The sequence below is a fragment of the Drosophila takahashii genome, chromosome 3R (assembly GCF_030179915.1).
Source record: "Drosophila takahashii strain IR98-3 E-12201 chromosome 3R, DtakHiC1v2, whole genome shotgun sequence".
Lineage (NCBI taxonomy): Eukaryota > Metazoa > Arthropoda > Insecta > Diptera > Drosophilidae > Drosophila > Drosophila takahashii.
The window spans coordinates 13,185,866-13,200,597 of NC_091681.1; the positions used below are offsets into that span (position 1 = coordinate 13,185,866).

The 14,732-nt window shown below is 42.9% G+C and overlaps 7 protein-coding genes across 7 annotated transcripts; 4 read left to right on the forward strand and 3 right to left on the reverse strand.

Moving 5' to 3' along the window:
• The first annotated feature begins 79 nt into the window (after window positions 1-79).
• Window positions 80-5,479, forward strand: LOC108062825 (glycine dehydrogenase (decarboxylating), mitochondrial). Its single transcript, XM_017149665.2, has 6 exons — window positions 80-297; window positions 489-567; window positions 772-1,298; window positions 2,299-3,032; window positions 3,896-5,225; window positions 5,285-5,479. The coding sequence occupies exons 1-6, from the start codon at window positions 121-123 to the stop codon at window positions 5,393-5,395; spliced, it is 2,958 nt and encodes a 985-aa protein (XP_017005154.2). The 5' UTR covers window positions 80-120; the 3' UTR covers window positions 5,396-5,479.
• Sirt6 (sirtuin 6) lies at window positions 5,479-6,687 on the reverse strand. The gene has a single exon (XM_017149677.3). It carries the CDS (start codon window positions 6,563-6,565, stop codon window positions 5,588-5,590), a length of 978 nt encoding a protein of 325 aa, XP_017005166.2. The 5' UTR covers window positions 6,566-6,687; the 3' UTR covers window positions 5,479-5,587.
• Window positions 6,688-7,241: 554 nt separating this feature from the next.
• On the forward strand, window positions 7,242-9,662 carry pont (RuvB-like helicase pontin). Its single transcript, XM_017149689.3, has 3 exons — window positions 7,242-8,249; window positions 8,309-8,507; window positions 9,241-9,662. Exons 1-3 carry the CDS (start codon window positions 7,433-7,435, stop codon window positions 9,593-9,595), a joined length of 1,371 nt encoding a protein of 456 aa, XP_017005178.1. The 5' UTR covers window positions 7,242-7,432; the 3' UTR covers window positions 9,596-9,662.
• A 112-nt stretch (window positions 9,663-9,774) lies between these two features.
• Window positions 9,775-10,769, forward strand: LOC108062802 (nurim homolog). The gene is made up of 2 exons (XM_017149633.3): window positions 9,775-10,197; window positions 10,257-10,769. Exons 1-2 carry the CDS (start codon window positions 9,871-9,873, stop codon window positions 10,689-10,691), a joined length of 762 nt encoding a protein of 253 aa, XP_017005122.2. The 5' UTR covers window positions 9,775-9,870; the 3' UTR covers window positions 10,692-10,769.
• Window positions 10,770-10,799: 30 nt separating this feature from the next.
• Window positions 10,800-12,013, reverse strand: LOC108062817 (nudC domain-containing protein 3). Its single transcript, XM_017149653.3, has 3 exons — window positions 11,844-12,013; window positions 11,246-11,775; window positions 10,800-11,183 (listed from the first exon to the last, which is right to left on the reverse strand). The coding sequence occupies exons 1-3, from the start codon at window positions 11,942-11,944 to the stop codon at window positions 10,897-10,899; spliced, it is 918 nt and encodes a 305-aa protein (XP_017005142.2). The 5' UTR covers window positions 11,945-12,013; the 3' UTR covers window positions 10,800-10,896.
• A 190-nt stretch (window positions 12,014-12,203) lies between these two features.
• LOC108062863 (uncharacterized) lies at window positions 12,204-12,781 on the forward strand. The gene is made up of 2 exons (XM_017149712.3): window positions 12,204-12,458; window positions 12,525-12,781. The coding sequence occupies exons 1-2, from the start codon at window positions 12,284-12,286 to the stop codon at window positions 12,653-12,655; spliced, it is 306 nt and encodes a 101-aa protein (XP_017005201.2). The 5' UTR covers window positions 12,204-12,283; the 3' UTR covers window positions 12,656-12,781.
• A 101-nt stretch (window positions 12,782-12,882) lies between these two features.
• LOC108062852 (RNA transcription, translation and transport factor protein) lies at window positions 12,883-14,354 on the reverse strand. The gene is made up of 3 exons (XM_017149701.3): window positions 14,196-14,354; window positions 13,816-14,142; window positions 12,883-13,490 (listed from the first exon to the last, which is right to left on the reverse strand). Exons 1-3 carry the CDS (start codon window positions 14,254-14,256, stop codon window positions 13,135-13,137), a joined length of 744 nt encoding a protein of 247 aa, XP_017005190.2. The 5' UTR covers window positions 14,257-14,354; the 3' UTR covers window positions 12,883-13,134.
• Window positions 14,355-14,732: the final 378 nt, after the last annotated feature.

Genomic DNA, 14,732 nt, shown 5'->3' on the forward strand with positions numbered 1-14,732 from the left:
GATGATGATGATCATTACCCCGCCTTATCAACTTAAATGGGAAAATTCTGTCCAGCCTAAAATCAGTCATTGATTGAAATCCGCGTGGCGTGGACGTGCCTTAGTTAATTCGTTTGAACCATGCAGCGATTCTTGGGAAGGAACAGTCAGAGCCTACTGCTGCGATGTGGTCATCGCTATCTGGCCACCACTCCCGTGGAGGAGGTTCTATTCCCCACCAAATCGGACTTTCCCAGCCGCCATATAGGTCCTCGCAAGACGGATGTGGTAGCAATGTTGGATACTCTGGGTTACAAGGTAGGGAGATCTAAAAAAAATTGAGTTTCAAAACCTTATAATATGATAATTGTTTAGCAAATTAAGTTTTGAGATTAAAACGTTAAATTTTCCTGAATAGTTTTTATATAACTAAAGAAACTTTGGAAAGCCAATCCTAAACATCGAAATTAGATTATGCAAGTTAGTAACCCTTTTCCATTATCCCTTAGTCCCTGGCTGAGCTAACCGAAAAAGCTGTGCCCCAAAGCATTCAACTGAAGAGGGAACTCAACCTGGACAAACCCCTGAGTAAGTAGCGCTGTTTTGTGGTCCCAAAATAGTTTTAAAAATAGCCGCTAAGGCAATGGACCCCCTGGCGTGTTCGCAGGCGCTGATAAGACGGTGATAAGCCCGGTTCAGCGGGGTCCCTCCGACTTATCTGTGTTTTGACTGCCACCGCTTGATCTTCGATTTTCGCCTCCGTCTGGCTGACAACAAAATTCTGCCCCACAGATGAGCACGAGCTAATCCGCCGAATCCGCGACATCTCGCTGAAGAATCAGCTGTGGCGCTCCTACATCGGAATGGGTTACCACAACTGCCATGTGCCGCACACGATTATCCGGAATTTGTTCGAGAATCCGGGTTGGACCACGCAGTACACGCCGTACCAGCCGGAAATAGCCCAGGGTCGCTTGGAGTCGCTACTCAACTACCAGACCCTGGTGTCCGATCTCACCGGCTTGGATGTGGCCAATGCCTCGCTGCTGGACGAGGGAACCGCTGCAGCCGAGGCCATGTGCCTGGCCACGAGGCACAACAAGCGGAAGAAGCTGTATCTCTCGAATCGAGTGCATCCCCAGACGTTGTCCGTGGTCAAGACGCGAGCCGAAGCCCTGGAGCTGGAGATCGTGGTGGGACCCATTGAACAGGCCGATCTGCCCAGTCGCGAATTGGCTGGCATTCTGCTGCAGTATCCAGATACCTATGGTGATGTCAAGGACTTTGAGGATGTGGCAGCCTTGGCAAAGAAAAATGGGGTAAGCTTAATAGGTAGAACTCTTAAAATTAAACTCCTGCGGAAAAAAAAATATTAGGGCATTAGAAACCATCCTGAAATTGTGGTAGGATTCCTGTGATCTCGTAAATGAAACTCCTGTAGAAAACATAAAGATTAGGGCTTTAAAAATGATCCTGAAAATGTAGTAAGATTCCTATGATTTTATAATTAAAACTCTACCAAAAATAAAAATATTAGGGTATTAGAAACCATCCTAAAAGAGTGGTAAGATTTCTGTGATATCATAAATGAAACTCCTGCCTAAAATTAAAAATAGTAGGGCTTTAAAAACCATCCTGAAAATGAATTAAGATCCCTGTGATCTCATAAATTAAACTCCTGCCGAAAATAAATAGATCAGGGTTTTTAAAACCATCCTCAAAATGTGGTAAGTATCCTGTGATCTCATAAATAAAACTCCTGCCAAATATATAAAAAATTAGAGCTTTAAAAACCATCCTCAAAATGTGGTAAGATTCATGTGACCTCATAAATGAAACTCCTGCCGAAAATAAAAACATTAGGGCCTTAAAAACCATCCTAAAAATGTAGTAAGATTCCTGTGATCTTATAAATGAAACTCCTGCCGAAAATAAAAACATTAGGACTTTTAAAACCATCCTAAAAATGTGGTACGATTCCTGTGATCTCATCAATAAAACTCTGCCGAAAATAAAAATATTAGGGTATTAGAAAAAATCTTGAAAGTGTGGTAAGATTTCTGTGATCTCATTAATTAAACTCCTTCCGAAAATAAAAATATTACGAATTTAAAAACCATTCTGAAAATGTGATAAGATTCCTGTGATCTCATAAATGAAACTCTGCCGAAAATTAAAATATTAGGGTATTAGAAACCATCCTGAAAAAAAGGTTAGGGCCTTAAAAATGATCCTGAAAATGTAGGAAGATTCCTCTTTTACCCTTTAAAGTACCTACATAAAATATAATTATATTATCCCCCATTAACTCTCCTTTAGACCCTTGTGGTGGTGGCCACCGATCTGCTATCATTAACTCTCCTTCGTCCGCCGGCGGAATTCGGAGCGGATATTGCCGTGGGAACTTCCCAGCGCTTGGGAGTTCCACTGGGCTACGGTGGTCCCCATGCCGGATTCTTCGCCTGCAAGCAGAGCTTGGTGCGTCTGATGCCCGGCCGAATGATCGGGGTCACCAGGGACATGGACGGAAACGATGCCTATCGCCTGGCCCTGCAGACCAGGGAGCAGCACATCCGCAGGGACAAGGCCACGAGTAACATTTGCACGGCCCAGGCTCTGCTGGCCAACATGTCGGCCATGTACGCCATTTACCACGGTCCGGAGGGCCTAAAGGCCATGGCCAATCGCATCCACCACTTCACGCTGACCCTGCAAACGGGACTCCAGGGAGTGGGTCACGAGGTGGTCAACAAGAATTTCTTTGACACGCTGAACATCAGGCTGGGTGGAAATCTCTCGCTGGAGGATCTCAAGGAGCGCGCCGAGCACAAGCGCATTAATCTTCGATATCTCGAGGATGGAACTGTGGGCGTGGCCTTGGATGAGACGGTCAGTGTGGCAGATGTGGACGATCTGCTGTGGGTTTTCAAGGCGGAGGCCACTGTGGAACAACTACTGGCGCGACGTGATGTCCTTAAGAACTCCATTGAGAACTCCAAGTTCCTGCGAACGTCGCCCTATTTACAGCATCCCATTTTCCAGAGCTATCACAGGTGAGTTTGATCATCCCAAACAATAAAAGCACAGGAACACAAAACTGAATTTTGTGAAATTTCCACGAACCATTTCTAGTTTTCCTGATTAAAAGTTCATACAAACTTATGCTCTATCAGCTAAAGGCTCTTCGATCGTTTCTATGGCAGCTATATGATATAGTAGTTCGATCTTTTTAAACTTAAAATCGAAATTCGGAAATGTTTAAAAATAGTCATATCCCAGAGTAAAAACCAACAAAGATATAATTTTTTTCCTATTAATTTCCATTTAATTTTTCGACCGTTCCTATGGCAGCTATATGACATAGTGATCTGATTTTTTAAATATTTAATTCGAAATTCAGAAATATATACAAAAGTATATTCCCTAGAGTAGAAGGTAATATTTAAAAAAAGCTAGAATTTTGTTAACGTTTTTTTTTCGATTTTTTTCGATTCTTCCTATGGGAGCTATAAGATATAGTTGTCCGATCCGGTCGGTTCCGACATATATACTACCTGCAATAGAAAGAAGACTTTTGGGAAAGTTTCATCCCGATAGCTCAAAAACTGAGAAACAGACGGACAGACGGACATGGCTAGATCGACTCGTCTAGTGATGCTGATCAAGAATATATATACTTTATGGCGTCGGAAACGTCTCCTTCACTGCGTTGCAAACTTCTGACTGAAATCATAATACCCTCTGCAAGGGTATAAAAACAATTCTTAGAATTAAATCTAAAATGAAACTATTTTTAATTGTTCATTAAATCTATTGTTCATTGTATGCTTTAATATCGGTTTAAAGGGTTATATTTTATATGGTGTACCTGTGAAGTAAGGGATATATATTATTAAAAAATCCATCTCTTTTACAGCGAATCCCGCATGGTGCGCTACATGAAGAAGCTGGAGAACAAGGACATCTCGCTCGTGCACTCGATGATTCCGCTGGGATCCTGCACCATGAAGCTCAACTCGACCACCGAGATGATGCCCTGCTCCTTCCGCCACTTCACCGACATCCATCCCTTCGCTCCGGTGGAACAGGCCCAGGGCTTCCATCAGATGTTCAGCGAACTGGAGCATGATCTCTGCGAGATTACGGGATATGACCGAATCTCCTTCCAGCCCAATTCGGGGGCCCAGGGAGAGTATGCCGGTCTGCGAGCCATTCGCAGCTACCACGAGCACCGCAATGAAGGTCACCGGAATATCTGCCTAATCCCAATCTCAGCGCATGGCACAAATCCAGCTTCGGCTCAAATGGCGGGCATGAAGGTGGAGCCGATTAGGATACTGTCGAATGGTTCCATCGATATGGCCCACTTGAGAGCCAAGGCGGAGGAGCATGCCCATGAATTGTCCTGTCTCATGATCACCTATCCATCGACAATGGGCGTTTTTGAAGAGACGGTGGCGGAGATTTGCACCCTGATCCACAAGCACGGCGGTCAGGTGTACCTGGACGGGGCGAACATGAACGCCCAGGTGGGTCTGTGTCGGCCAGGTGACTACGGCAGCGATGTTTCGCATCTCAACCTGCACAAGACCTTCTGCATTCCGCACGGCGGCGGTGGTCCTGGAATGGGTCCCATCGGCGTGAAGGCCCATCTGGCACCCTACCTGCCGGGACATCCGGTGGTCAGTCCGCTGGCCAGTGAGGAGCACAGTTTCGGTGTGGTTTCCGCTGCTCCCTTCGGCAGCTCGGCCATTTTGCCCATCTCCTGGTCGTATATCAAACTCATGGGCAGTCGTGGCCTGAAGAGAGCCACCCAGGTGGCCATTCTCAATGCCAACTACATGTCCAAGCGGCTGGAGCAGCACTATAAGACGCTCTACAAGGCACCCAACTCGCAGCTGGTGGCCCATGAGTTCATTTTGGATATACGCGATCTGAAGAAGTCGGCCAATATCGAGGCAGTGGATGTGGCCAAGCGTCTCATGGATTACGGCTTCCATGCTCCAACGATGTCGTGGCCCGTGGCTGGAACCCTGATGATCGAGCCCACCGAATCCGAGGACAAGGAGGAGTTGGATAGATTCTGCGATGCCATGATCTCCATTCGCGAGGAGATCGCCGAGATCGAGGCGGGTCGCATGGATAGGGCCGTTAATCCCCTGAAGATGTCTCCTCACACCCAAGCTCAAGTCATCTCGGACAAATGGGATCGTCCTTACACTCGTGAGCAGGCTGCCTTCCCAGCTGTGAGTCTTAGCTATATTTCTTAAATATTTCCCATAATTTAATGTGACTTTGCTTACAGATCTTCGTGAAGCCAGATGCCAAGATCTGGCCAACTGTGGGCAGGATCGATGATGCCTATGGCGACAAGCATCTTGTATGCACCTGTCCACCCATTTTGCCTGATTTATAAGGCGTTTTTAGATATAAGACAAACTTAACATCCGATTGACTATTACTTCTTAATGAAACCAAATAAAGTACCTTTTATATAATACTTTTTTATTTTTACCAAACTAAGTTGGTTGTTTGTGAAGACAATTAGCTATGTTTCGAGATTTACCGACAAGAATGTCAGAATATTTCTAAGCAATTATTTTTACCTTTACTTATATTTCGTTTTCTTAGCTTTAGATTCAATTTTCGTATCCTTCACATATTTCCTATACTGTTTGTGAAAAGTATTTACATTATTTGTGGGTATGGTCCACTCAATTGGCTTCGGTTGCTTTGTGGGATCGGATGATTCTGAATATTCGGGTATTTCGACTCCCAATAATTTGCAAACCTTCGACAAAACCACATCCACATAGCTGGATATGATTAAATTCGCTTTTTTATCATGTTTTGTAGGTTGCAGGTTACAGATTACAAATTTACCACCGCGTTTAAGATTTTTTAGGGGAAGATCACCGCTGGGAACGATTTGCAGAGTGGTTCCCAGAGCAATATTTAAATCAGCGACGGTGGAGTGCATCACACCCATTTCCAGGTCGTTTTCGGGAAGATCGTGTTCCCAATCCAGAACGTTATCGTATAGGATTCCCGATCTGCAGCTGCGACCTTTGCTATCCAAAGAAGATTTACACGGACGATCTAGAGATTTTTGACCCACTGTTTCCACAGCAGAGGAACTCACAAACTGACGTCGGCACTTCTTGCATTGTTCTATGTAAATGTTGCCGTGCAATTCGGAAAGATATTTCCTATCCAGACCGGATTTCAGGTGCAGACCATCAATGTTCTGGGAGACTACATACTGCACATAGCCACATTCGATCAGAGATATAATGGCCATGTGGGTTTTGGTGGGTCTGGCTTCATCGAAGGAGACGTTGAAGTCCGGCTTCTCGCCCTTCTCCTCCAGGGTCCAAACGCCTTTGGGTCCCCGGAAATCCGGAATTCCCGCGGATGTACTGATGCCAGCTCCCGTGTGCAGGACAACGTGTCCCGATTTCTTGATCAAATCGGCGAGTTCCTGGCACTTTTCGGAGACAACTTCCTCGCTGTCGAAGCTCTCGGGCGCTCCCAGGATTCCCTTGTCATGGTAGGCCGAAAGTCCGTCTGCGTAATTACAGCTCATCGTTCAGTGTTATTTTGATTTTATTTATAAATTTAAAATAAATCTCTTATTTATTGATTTGTTTATGTTTTCTTTTGGATAGAAGTAGTCCATCGAGATTTGGTTGTTTATAATAGGACCACTAAATGAACGCTAAATAATACCATCAAAAGCGTTATTGAAAAAACGCTCTGCACTCAAAAAAAAAGTAGCATTTATACATATTAAATAGCATTTTATTTTGAATCAATTTTTTTTTAAATTTTAAATCAATTGTTTGCCAAAAAAATTAAAAACATTATTTTTTTTAATTTGTTTATTCTCTGTGCTTTAAAAAAGTGAAGCCTTTTTTTATTATGCTTTTATTTAAATTGGAATATTATTTTTTAAAGTTTAATAAGATTGTTATGTAAAACGAAGTAGTTTTTAATTTGCTTTTATTTGAATAAATTAAAATAAAATTGTTTAGAAGAATAATTTTAAAAAGATTGTTATATCAAACGAAGGTATTTTTATTATGCATTTATTCGAATAAATTAGAATATAATTTTTCAAAGTTTAATAAGACTGAAAGTGATTTTTTTATGCTTTTTTTGAATATAATTTTTTAGAAGCATAATTTTGTTGATCAGTGCACCTGAATCGATATCCACATATCTGGATTTCCGGCTCGCACGGTCACACTCAAGCCGCGCGCCTATCGAAACAAAGTGTGCTTCTGTTTTCCAATTACCGGCAAAAAAAAAACAAGCTTCGTCCAGGCAACAGGACAGGTTGTTTGATCGTTACAACGCTTGAGTTCACATCTCCGTCGGGCGAAAAGCAGCTGCAACCGAAACGGGCTAAAGGCATCATCATTACCGACAAGGACACGCAGTCAGAGGCGCCATGAAGATCGAGGAAGTCAAGAGCACCGTGCGCACCCAGCGCATCGCAGCCCACAGCCACGTGAAGGGACTGGGACTGGACGAGTTCGGAGCTGCGGTGCACAGTGCCGCCGGATTGGTGGGTCAGAGGGCAGCTCGCGAGGCTGCCGGCATTGTGGTGGATCTGATCAAGTCCAAGAAGATGGCCGGAAGAGCCCTGCTCCTTGCTGGTCCTCCTGGCACTGGAAAGACCGCCATTGCTTTGGCCATTGCCCAGGAGCTGGGCAACAAGGTGCCCTTCTGCCCCATGGTCGGTTCGGAGGTCTTCAGCAACGAGATCAAGAAGACCGAGGTGCTAATGGAGAACTTCCGGCGTTCCATTGGCCTCCGCATCCGCGAGACCAAGGAGGTTTACGAGGGCGAGGTCACCGAGCTGACTCCCGTGGAAACGGAGAACCCCATGGGTGGCTATGGCAAGACCATCAGTAATGTCGTCATTGGCCTAAAGACAGCCAAGGGCACCAAACAACTCAAGCTGGATCCCAGCATCTTCGATGCCCTACAAAAGGAGAAGGTGGAGGTGGGCGATGTCATCTACATAGAGGCCAACAGCGGGGCGGTGAAGCGCCAGGGACGCAGCGACACCTTTGCCACCGAATTTGACCTGGAGACCGAGGAGTATGTGCCGCTGCCCAAGGGCGATGTCCACAAGAAGAAGGAGGTCATACAGGATGTCACCCTGCACGATCTGGATGTGGCCAATGCTCGTCCGCAGGGCGGCCAGGATGTGCTCTCCATGATGGGACAGCTCATGAAGCCCAAGAAAACTGAAATCACTGGTATATAGTTGTTTGTCCCTTTAACTTTTATATGAACTAATGCATTTCTTAATACCCAGACAAACTACGCTTGGAGATCAACAAGGTGGTGAACAAGTATATTGACCAGGGCATAGCCGAGCTGGTTCCCGGCGTCCTTTTCATCGATGAAATTCACATGCTCGATCTGGAGACCTTCACATATCTACACAAATCGCTGGAATCTCCCATTGCTCCAATTGTCATCTTTGCCACCAATCGCGGTCGCTGTGTGATTCGGTAAGAACTATTTAAGAAACAAGAACTCGGACTTTTTTTTATTAAATTAATGGTTAAAAAAAAGAGTTTGTTAGAAAAGTAATCATATAAGTTGTTGTCTTGGCAACATACTGTTATTATAATACACTCCTCAAGTTTAAATTTGAAATGAAATGATTGTCACAAAAATGTTTATTATCCAAGAATGGTTTAAATTTATATTTAGGTTCCACCAACTTTGTTCAAAAGATTTCTAAGACAATGTTTTCATTTTCCAACTCCATGGCAACTCTTACTAGAGCCCTGATTAAAGGGATTCAATATATTATTTTGAATTTTTTGTTTTATATGAATGACCTAATTAGAATTTTGAGTTTAATAGAATTGAATGAATTTGAATTTTTAGTTTAATAGAATTACATGAATGAATGGCATGAATTTCGAAATAATTAAAACGACAATTTCTTTTGAAGAACAAAGGGCCATTATTTTGTGATTAAATCTGCATGAATTTTGTTTTCTAAGCAGTTAACATTGAATTGTTAACAATTTTTTACTTTTTGTTCTCAAAAGAGGACACAAAAAAAACTGTGAAATTCAAAAAATTCATAAAAATTATTTATTTATTCATTCAATTCGAAATTAATTGAAATTTAATGATTCACGCAGGGCTCCAACTCGCACTAGCCACTAATCTGTGTTTTTCCCTATTACTTTCTATAAGCTTTATTCACGTTTTTCTCCTCTGTTCCAGTGGCACCACAGACATCGTCTCGCCGCACGGCATTCCGCTGGATCTGCTTGATCGGCTGCTGATCATCCGCACACTTCTCTACTCGACCTCCGACATGGAACAGATCATCAAGCTGCGCGCCCAGACCGAGGGACTGCAGCTGGACGAGAACGCCTTCGCCCGTCTCAGCGAGATCGGGACCAGCTCCACGCTGCGCTACGCCGTTCAGCTGCTAACGCCGGCCCACCAGATGTGCAAGGTGAACGGCCGCAACCAGATAAGCAAGGATGACATCGAGGACGTGCACTCGCTGTTCCTCGATGCCAAGCGCTCCTCCAAGCACTTGTCCGAGAAGAACAATAAGTTTATGTTGTAAGTTTGTCGATTCCAGCTGAATTATTATTCCATTTGCACGGATTTACCAATAAACGGAAATAAGCAAATTGTTAGTAGTTATAATTACATTTTAAAATTGGCGCTCTGAATATCGATAGGTAAGTACTTCGATAATTCCACTTTAGGTGTGTACACACTTAAGATTTAGCGGCGATCGTGGTATGGTCACACCGAATATCTCACCCAATCTGAAATTTTGACTGAATTTTTGTTATTACCTCGTAATTAAACTTTTTCCCGACTTATTTGACAAACATGGCCTCGTTTGGCAAGTCCATAGTGCTGCTAGCGTCCCTGGCCACGTTTGCGTACTCCCTGTACGTGGTGGGCCGCCTGATGATCTTCCTGTCGACGCCTCGTTCGATTTCGAGGGCTCACACCTGGATTTTCAATTTGCTGGACAACAAGTCCCGCCTTGAGACCGCCTATGGACCCGTGGTGTTCGACACCCTCTACCTGATCGGATTCATCTTCCAGCACAGCTTCCTCAAGTCAGCCTTGGTCAAGAAACTGCTGGCCAATTTGGGTTTGTCGGGGGCCGAGCGTACTATTTATAGCCTGACGTCATCGATTTGTTTACATGTTTGTATACCCTTGAATTGGGCAAGAATAGCAAATAACTTTATCTTTGGATATTTCAGTATTTGATCCTTAACTGGCTGCCCGCCCAGTCGATTGTTCTGTGGCAAATCGACGTGGAGCAGAGTGCTCCTCTTTGGTGGACCTTTGTAATTACCCATGGAATCTGTTGGCTGGTGATCTTTGGCGGCAGTTTGGTGATGGATCTGCCGGAGCTACTGGGCATCAAGCAGGCCTACTACGATCTGAAGGCCTATGGGCCGCCTATTAACTACAAATCCGGGGAGCTGCGCAATCTGTATGCCCATGTGAGGCATCCCTCTTTTGTGGGCCTGTCGGTCATCCTGTTCGCCACCAATGTAATGAGCGTGGATCGCCTGGTGATGGCCCTGCTCCTGACCACCTATATGTACCTGGCCTGGTCCACGGATAGCAAGGATGTGGCCTACCAGAAGGTCCAGCTGCAGCGCAAGAAACTCGAACTGAAGGCTCAGTAAACTTAATCTCCGTAATGTTCTCACTAAGATTTAGCTGTAAGTTGACTCGAGTTTGTATTAAAAGTGAGTTTTCTAACACTTGGATTCCGTTAATGTTTTAATTTTTGTCGAATTTAATATTTAAACTACCTCGAAAATTTAATTTAGTTGAAAATATAACCTAATCTTTAGTTGGTTTATGTTTTAAGTCCATAAATTATAAAAACTAACTCATTCTTACAATAGAAGGATCGAAGGGTTGCCCTTTAAAGGGGGAACCTTCGGCATCCCAGGCAGTTTTTAAACGATCCAGGGTTTTAGCTTGTTCTGGGTTCGAGGTCTGGATATTATATTGCTCCTTATCAGCTGATAATTGCTGGGCCCTAAGTTTTTCTATGGTAGCCTGGGTATCCTCCGGTAAATCATCTATATATCGTTCGCATTCAATTTTCTTGGCATCGATTTCTGGATCGCCTTCAAAGAGACGCTCCCACCACAGTTCCTTGGCTTTATCTGGAAGGTAATTTATAAAGAATAATTTAAGATTTTAAATATTATATTATGGAGTTACCGACCACAACTAATGACCAATTGGTTCTGGTCAATTGTCCACACAGCCTCGTTGTGTTTGATCCGCTGGCTCAGGTTTCCCTCGAGGATTATAATCTCGGGATTCTGTTTGCTGCTGACTTTAATGTGCTGGGCCTTGATAAGGATGCTCAGTTTTTTTGCCGCTTGAAGATCCTTGGGAAGCTGGACATGCATCTCCACATCCTTGAGTGTTTGAGACCAGCAGTGTGTTTCGAAAAGAGCTCCATTTTTGTAGTCGCTGGGTGAGAACGTGGAACAATCATTCTGTTTTTGTGAAGACAGGTTTTGGCTGTGACTTTTATCTTGATTTTGGGAAACATCTTCGCTTTCCAGGATCACTTCTTCAATGGCTGGCGGAGCAGTTTCGCCATCAGCTCCTCCTTCAGCGGTCATCGTTTGGAGCCAGCAGTCCGGATCGTAGCGCTGCATGGCGCCATATAGAATCTGATCCCTCATGCCCTTGGGAAAGCCAATTTTGTCCGATTCATCTCGTTTCGTATGATAAAAGTCGGTACTGAAATATATGAGTTTTGTTTAGTTCAGCTATGTTTTGTTTACAGATTATAAGTAGAAAACGTTTACTTGCGCCGCAGGAAGCCAAAAACGGAGTCCAGGAATCCTGTAATTGTCTTCCTATCCTGGAGTATCTCCATTAGCATGGCATCATTTCGTTGATATTCCATTTTAGCAGCAAACGAATAGTAAATAAAACTAAACCAAAGCCGGTTTAAACTTATCAGCTGTTTGTCCGTCTATCGATAACAAATATTTAAAAAATGTGATAGCTATAAAATACCCACATTATTCCTTAAGCTCTAAATAAGGCAAAAACATTTAATATCTACTTGTGCCTATTTTTATTTTAAATAAAGCTCAGTAAATTAAACAAATCTTTAAAAAATATCTAAATTGCTTGTACACGAAACAAGTTGGCAGCCCTGCGTCACAATAAATGTATCGATAGTAATCTCGTTGCTTTGTAAATCCATTCCTAAATTAAAAATCTTTAAAACAACATAAAAATGATCGGCAGGCTGTCTTTTTGGAACAAAGACAACGTTTCGAACGAGGCTGACTGTTTGGGCTGTCGTTTGGTTAGTGGAATTGGCCTCCTTGGTATCGGTGCATTTCTTTTGGCGCAATCGAAGAAGCGTCCGAAGCCGCTGGAGAATTACACTATGAAGAGCTTAGCAGCAGGTGAGAAATTCTTCTTGGCTTCTAAATTCCGGTTTTTATGATCATCCTCTTCTCCTCCGCCTTCAGCTGTTGGATTTTTGGGAGTGGCCCGTTTAGCGAATGCGAATTTCCTGAAAGCAACTGCCGAGGAACCGAAGGAGCAGGAGACCAAGACTTTAAAGAATTCGACTGATCATCAGTTCTTTGCTAGACGTTAATTGAATAAGGTGGTTTAATTGTAATTGCAGATTTAATTGTATAAATATTTGATTATTTGCCTGTAAAGTATTTAAAGTTTCTTTCTAAAATCATTTAAATGAAACAGTTTTTGGGATTAAAAAGAATTTTAATATGCCTAGATATTGTTACCTATTCATGCTTACAAATGATGAAGGACGACTAGGGTTTTCGAGTTTTAAACTGGGAAAAATCATCAAAATATTATATAGGCCATATTATAATATTGCTAATCTTAAAGATCCAAACCAAGGACCATAAATTCTATAATTTGCATGTGCATCTAGAGGTAATTTATAAAATTGGCTCTTACTTGGCTCTTGTTGCTTGCCTTTCAGAAATCTTGTAAACTTTTCTATTTTCGATCATTTTCCTTGCACAAGAAGTTTAAATTTGCAAATTGGTATATGTTTAGGCCTCTATAATGGTTTTGATTGCCTTCCGTTATTAACAAAAATTCCTAGCGTCCCACCTTGCCCAACTTGGTATCAGTCTTTGGATTGGCCGTGATGTTTTGCACCGCCACAATGGTTTCGTTGATGTGCGTTTGCAGCTGGCGAAGACTCTGGATCTGAAGAAGGCGTAGGATGCGCATTGGCAGATCCAGGCAAGGATCATTGGACGAGACCACGTCGTTTCCCTTGTCAAAAGGGAAGGGTGTACCCAAAATGGGCTGGCGGCCCTTGGCGGCGGGCGACAAGCGTTCGTGCACCACTCTAGAAACTGCCTCCAGCTGCAGCAGGTGGTTGGGGTGGTGCGGCACGTTTAGTTTGCTGGCCAGCAGACGCACCGCATCCACAAACGCCTTTTCCTGAACTGAAATAGAAAGAATTACAAAATAATTATAATTTCTTCCATGACTAATCTTTTGTTTTTCTTTTACTATTTAGGTATGGAATTATTAGGCATTTAATACATTAGCTTTATACAAATTTTAAGTTCTGATACGGTCCCTGATTTTTTAGGCTTTAAGTATTAATACAAAAAAGAAACGGAATTAGGATTCAAGCGCTTTAAAAAGATTTAATTTACAATTTAATGAACCAATTAATTATAGCATTATAATAAAAAAATCTAAAATACGATTTAACCATTTGAAACATACTATTTCGTCAATGGATAAAATCAAATTCATTCTTACCATTGATCTTTCCATCGAAAATCGATTGGACCTTCTGGTGGGCCTGCTTGCCATTGCTTTGGGGTGGACCCTGTTTGCTGTTGATCGAGGCAAACTGGCCGGGATCGTCCAGGAACTCGAGACGGACGGCGTGACTGAGAATCCAGGCCAGCTGCTCCTGTTGGGTCTCCAGGGGCGGCATGTTGAGATCCGCACAGTACTTCTTGTAGCCCTCCTCCCACAACGTGGGATTCTCGATATTGCGCAGCTTCTCTCGATCCTCAATGGTGTATAACCGGATTTTCTGGTCCTCCACCCAGAGGATTGTGCTAGCGAAGCCCTTTCGATCTGCGGGGTTGGAACGGTGAATTCAAGGCTTCCAATTCTTTGACAGCACTTACTGCTCAAAGCGACGTCACTGGGTGTGGGATGACCCAAGGCTTCCAATTTTAGTTTCAGCATGATGTCCTTTCAGCTGCTTTTAATACAAAAATCGATATGATATGCCAGCTAAATTAACAAAATCACAGCCGGTGATGCTTCTTCTTATCGCCCGGATGGTTAGAAAGAGATGGGGCTATTAAAAACGAAACTATCGGTTTTAGTGTGAAGTTATCGAACTACCAACTCGTTATTAATCTAGCTATTTTTTAAAGTTCACAGATTTAAGTTTTAGCGAAAGTAACGGTAACCTTAAAACATGTGTTATTACACTGAACAGAAAAATGTTGAACTTCAGGAAAATTGTTGTTCTCCAGACTTACTAAGAAAACCATACAAAATACCTTAAATTTAAAATGTGGATTAATTAGACTCAGGCTAAATATTTTCAAACATACTTACAAGCTAACTTACTTGAACACCATTTATTTATTTTTTCAAAGCAGTTTTTAAATTAAAAAAACACCCAAATTATTTTTTTGTGGCATATGGTGGTT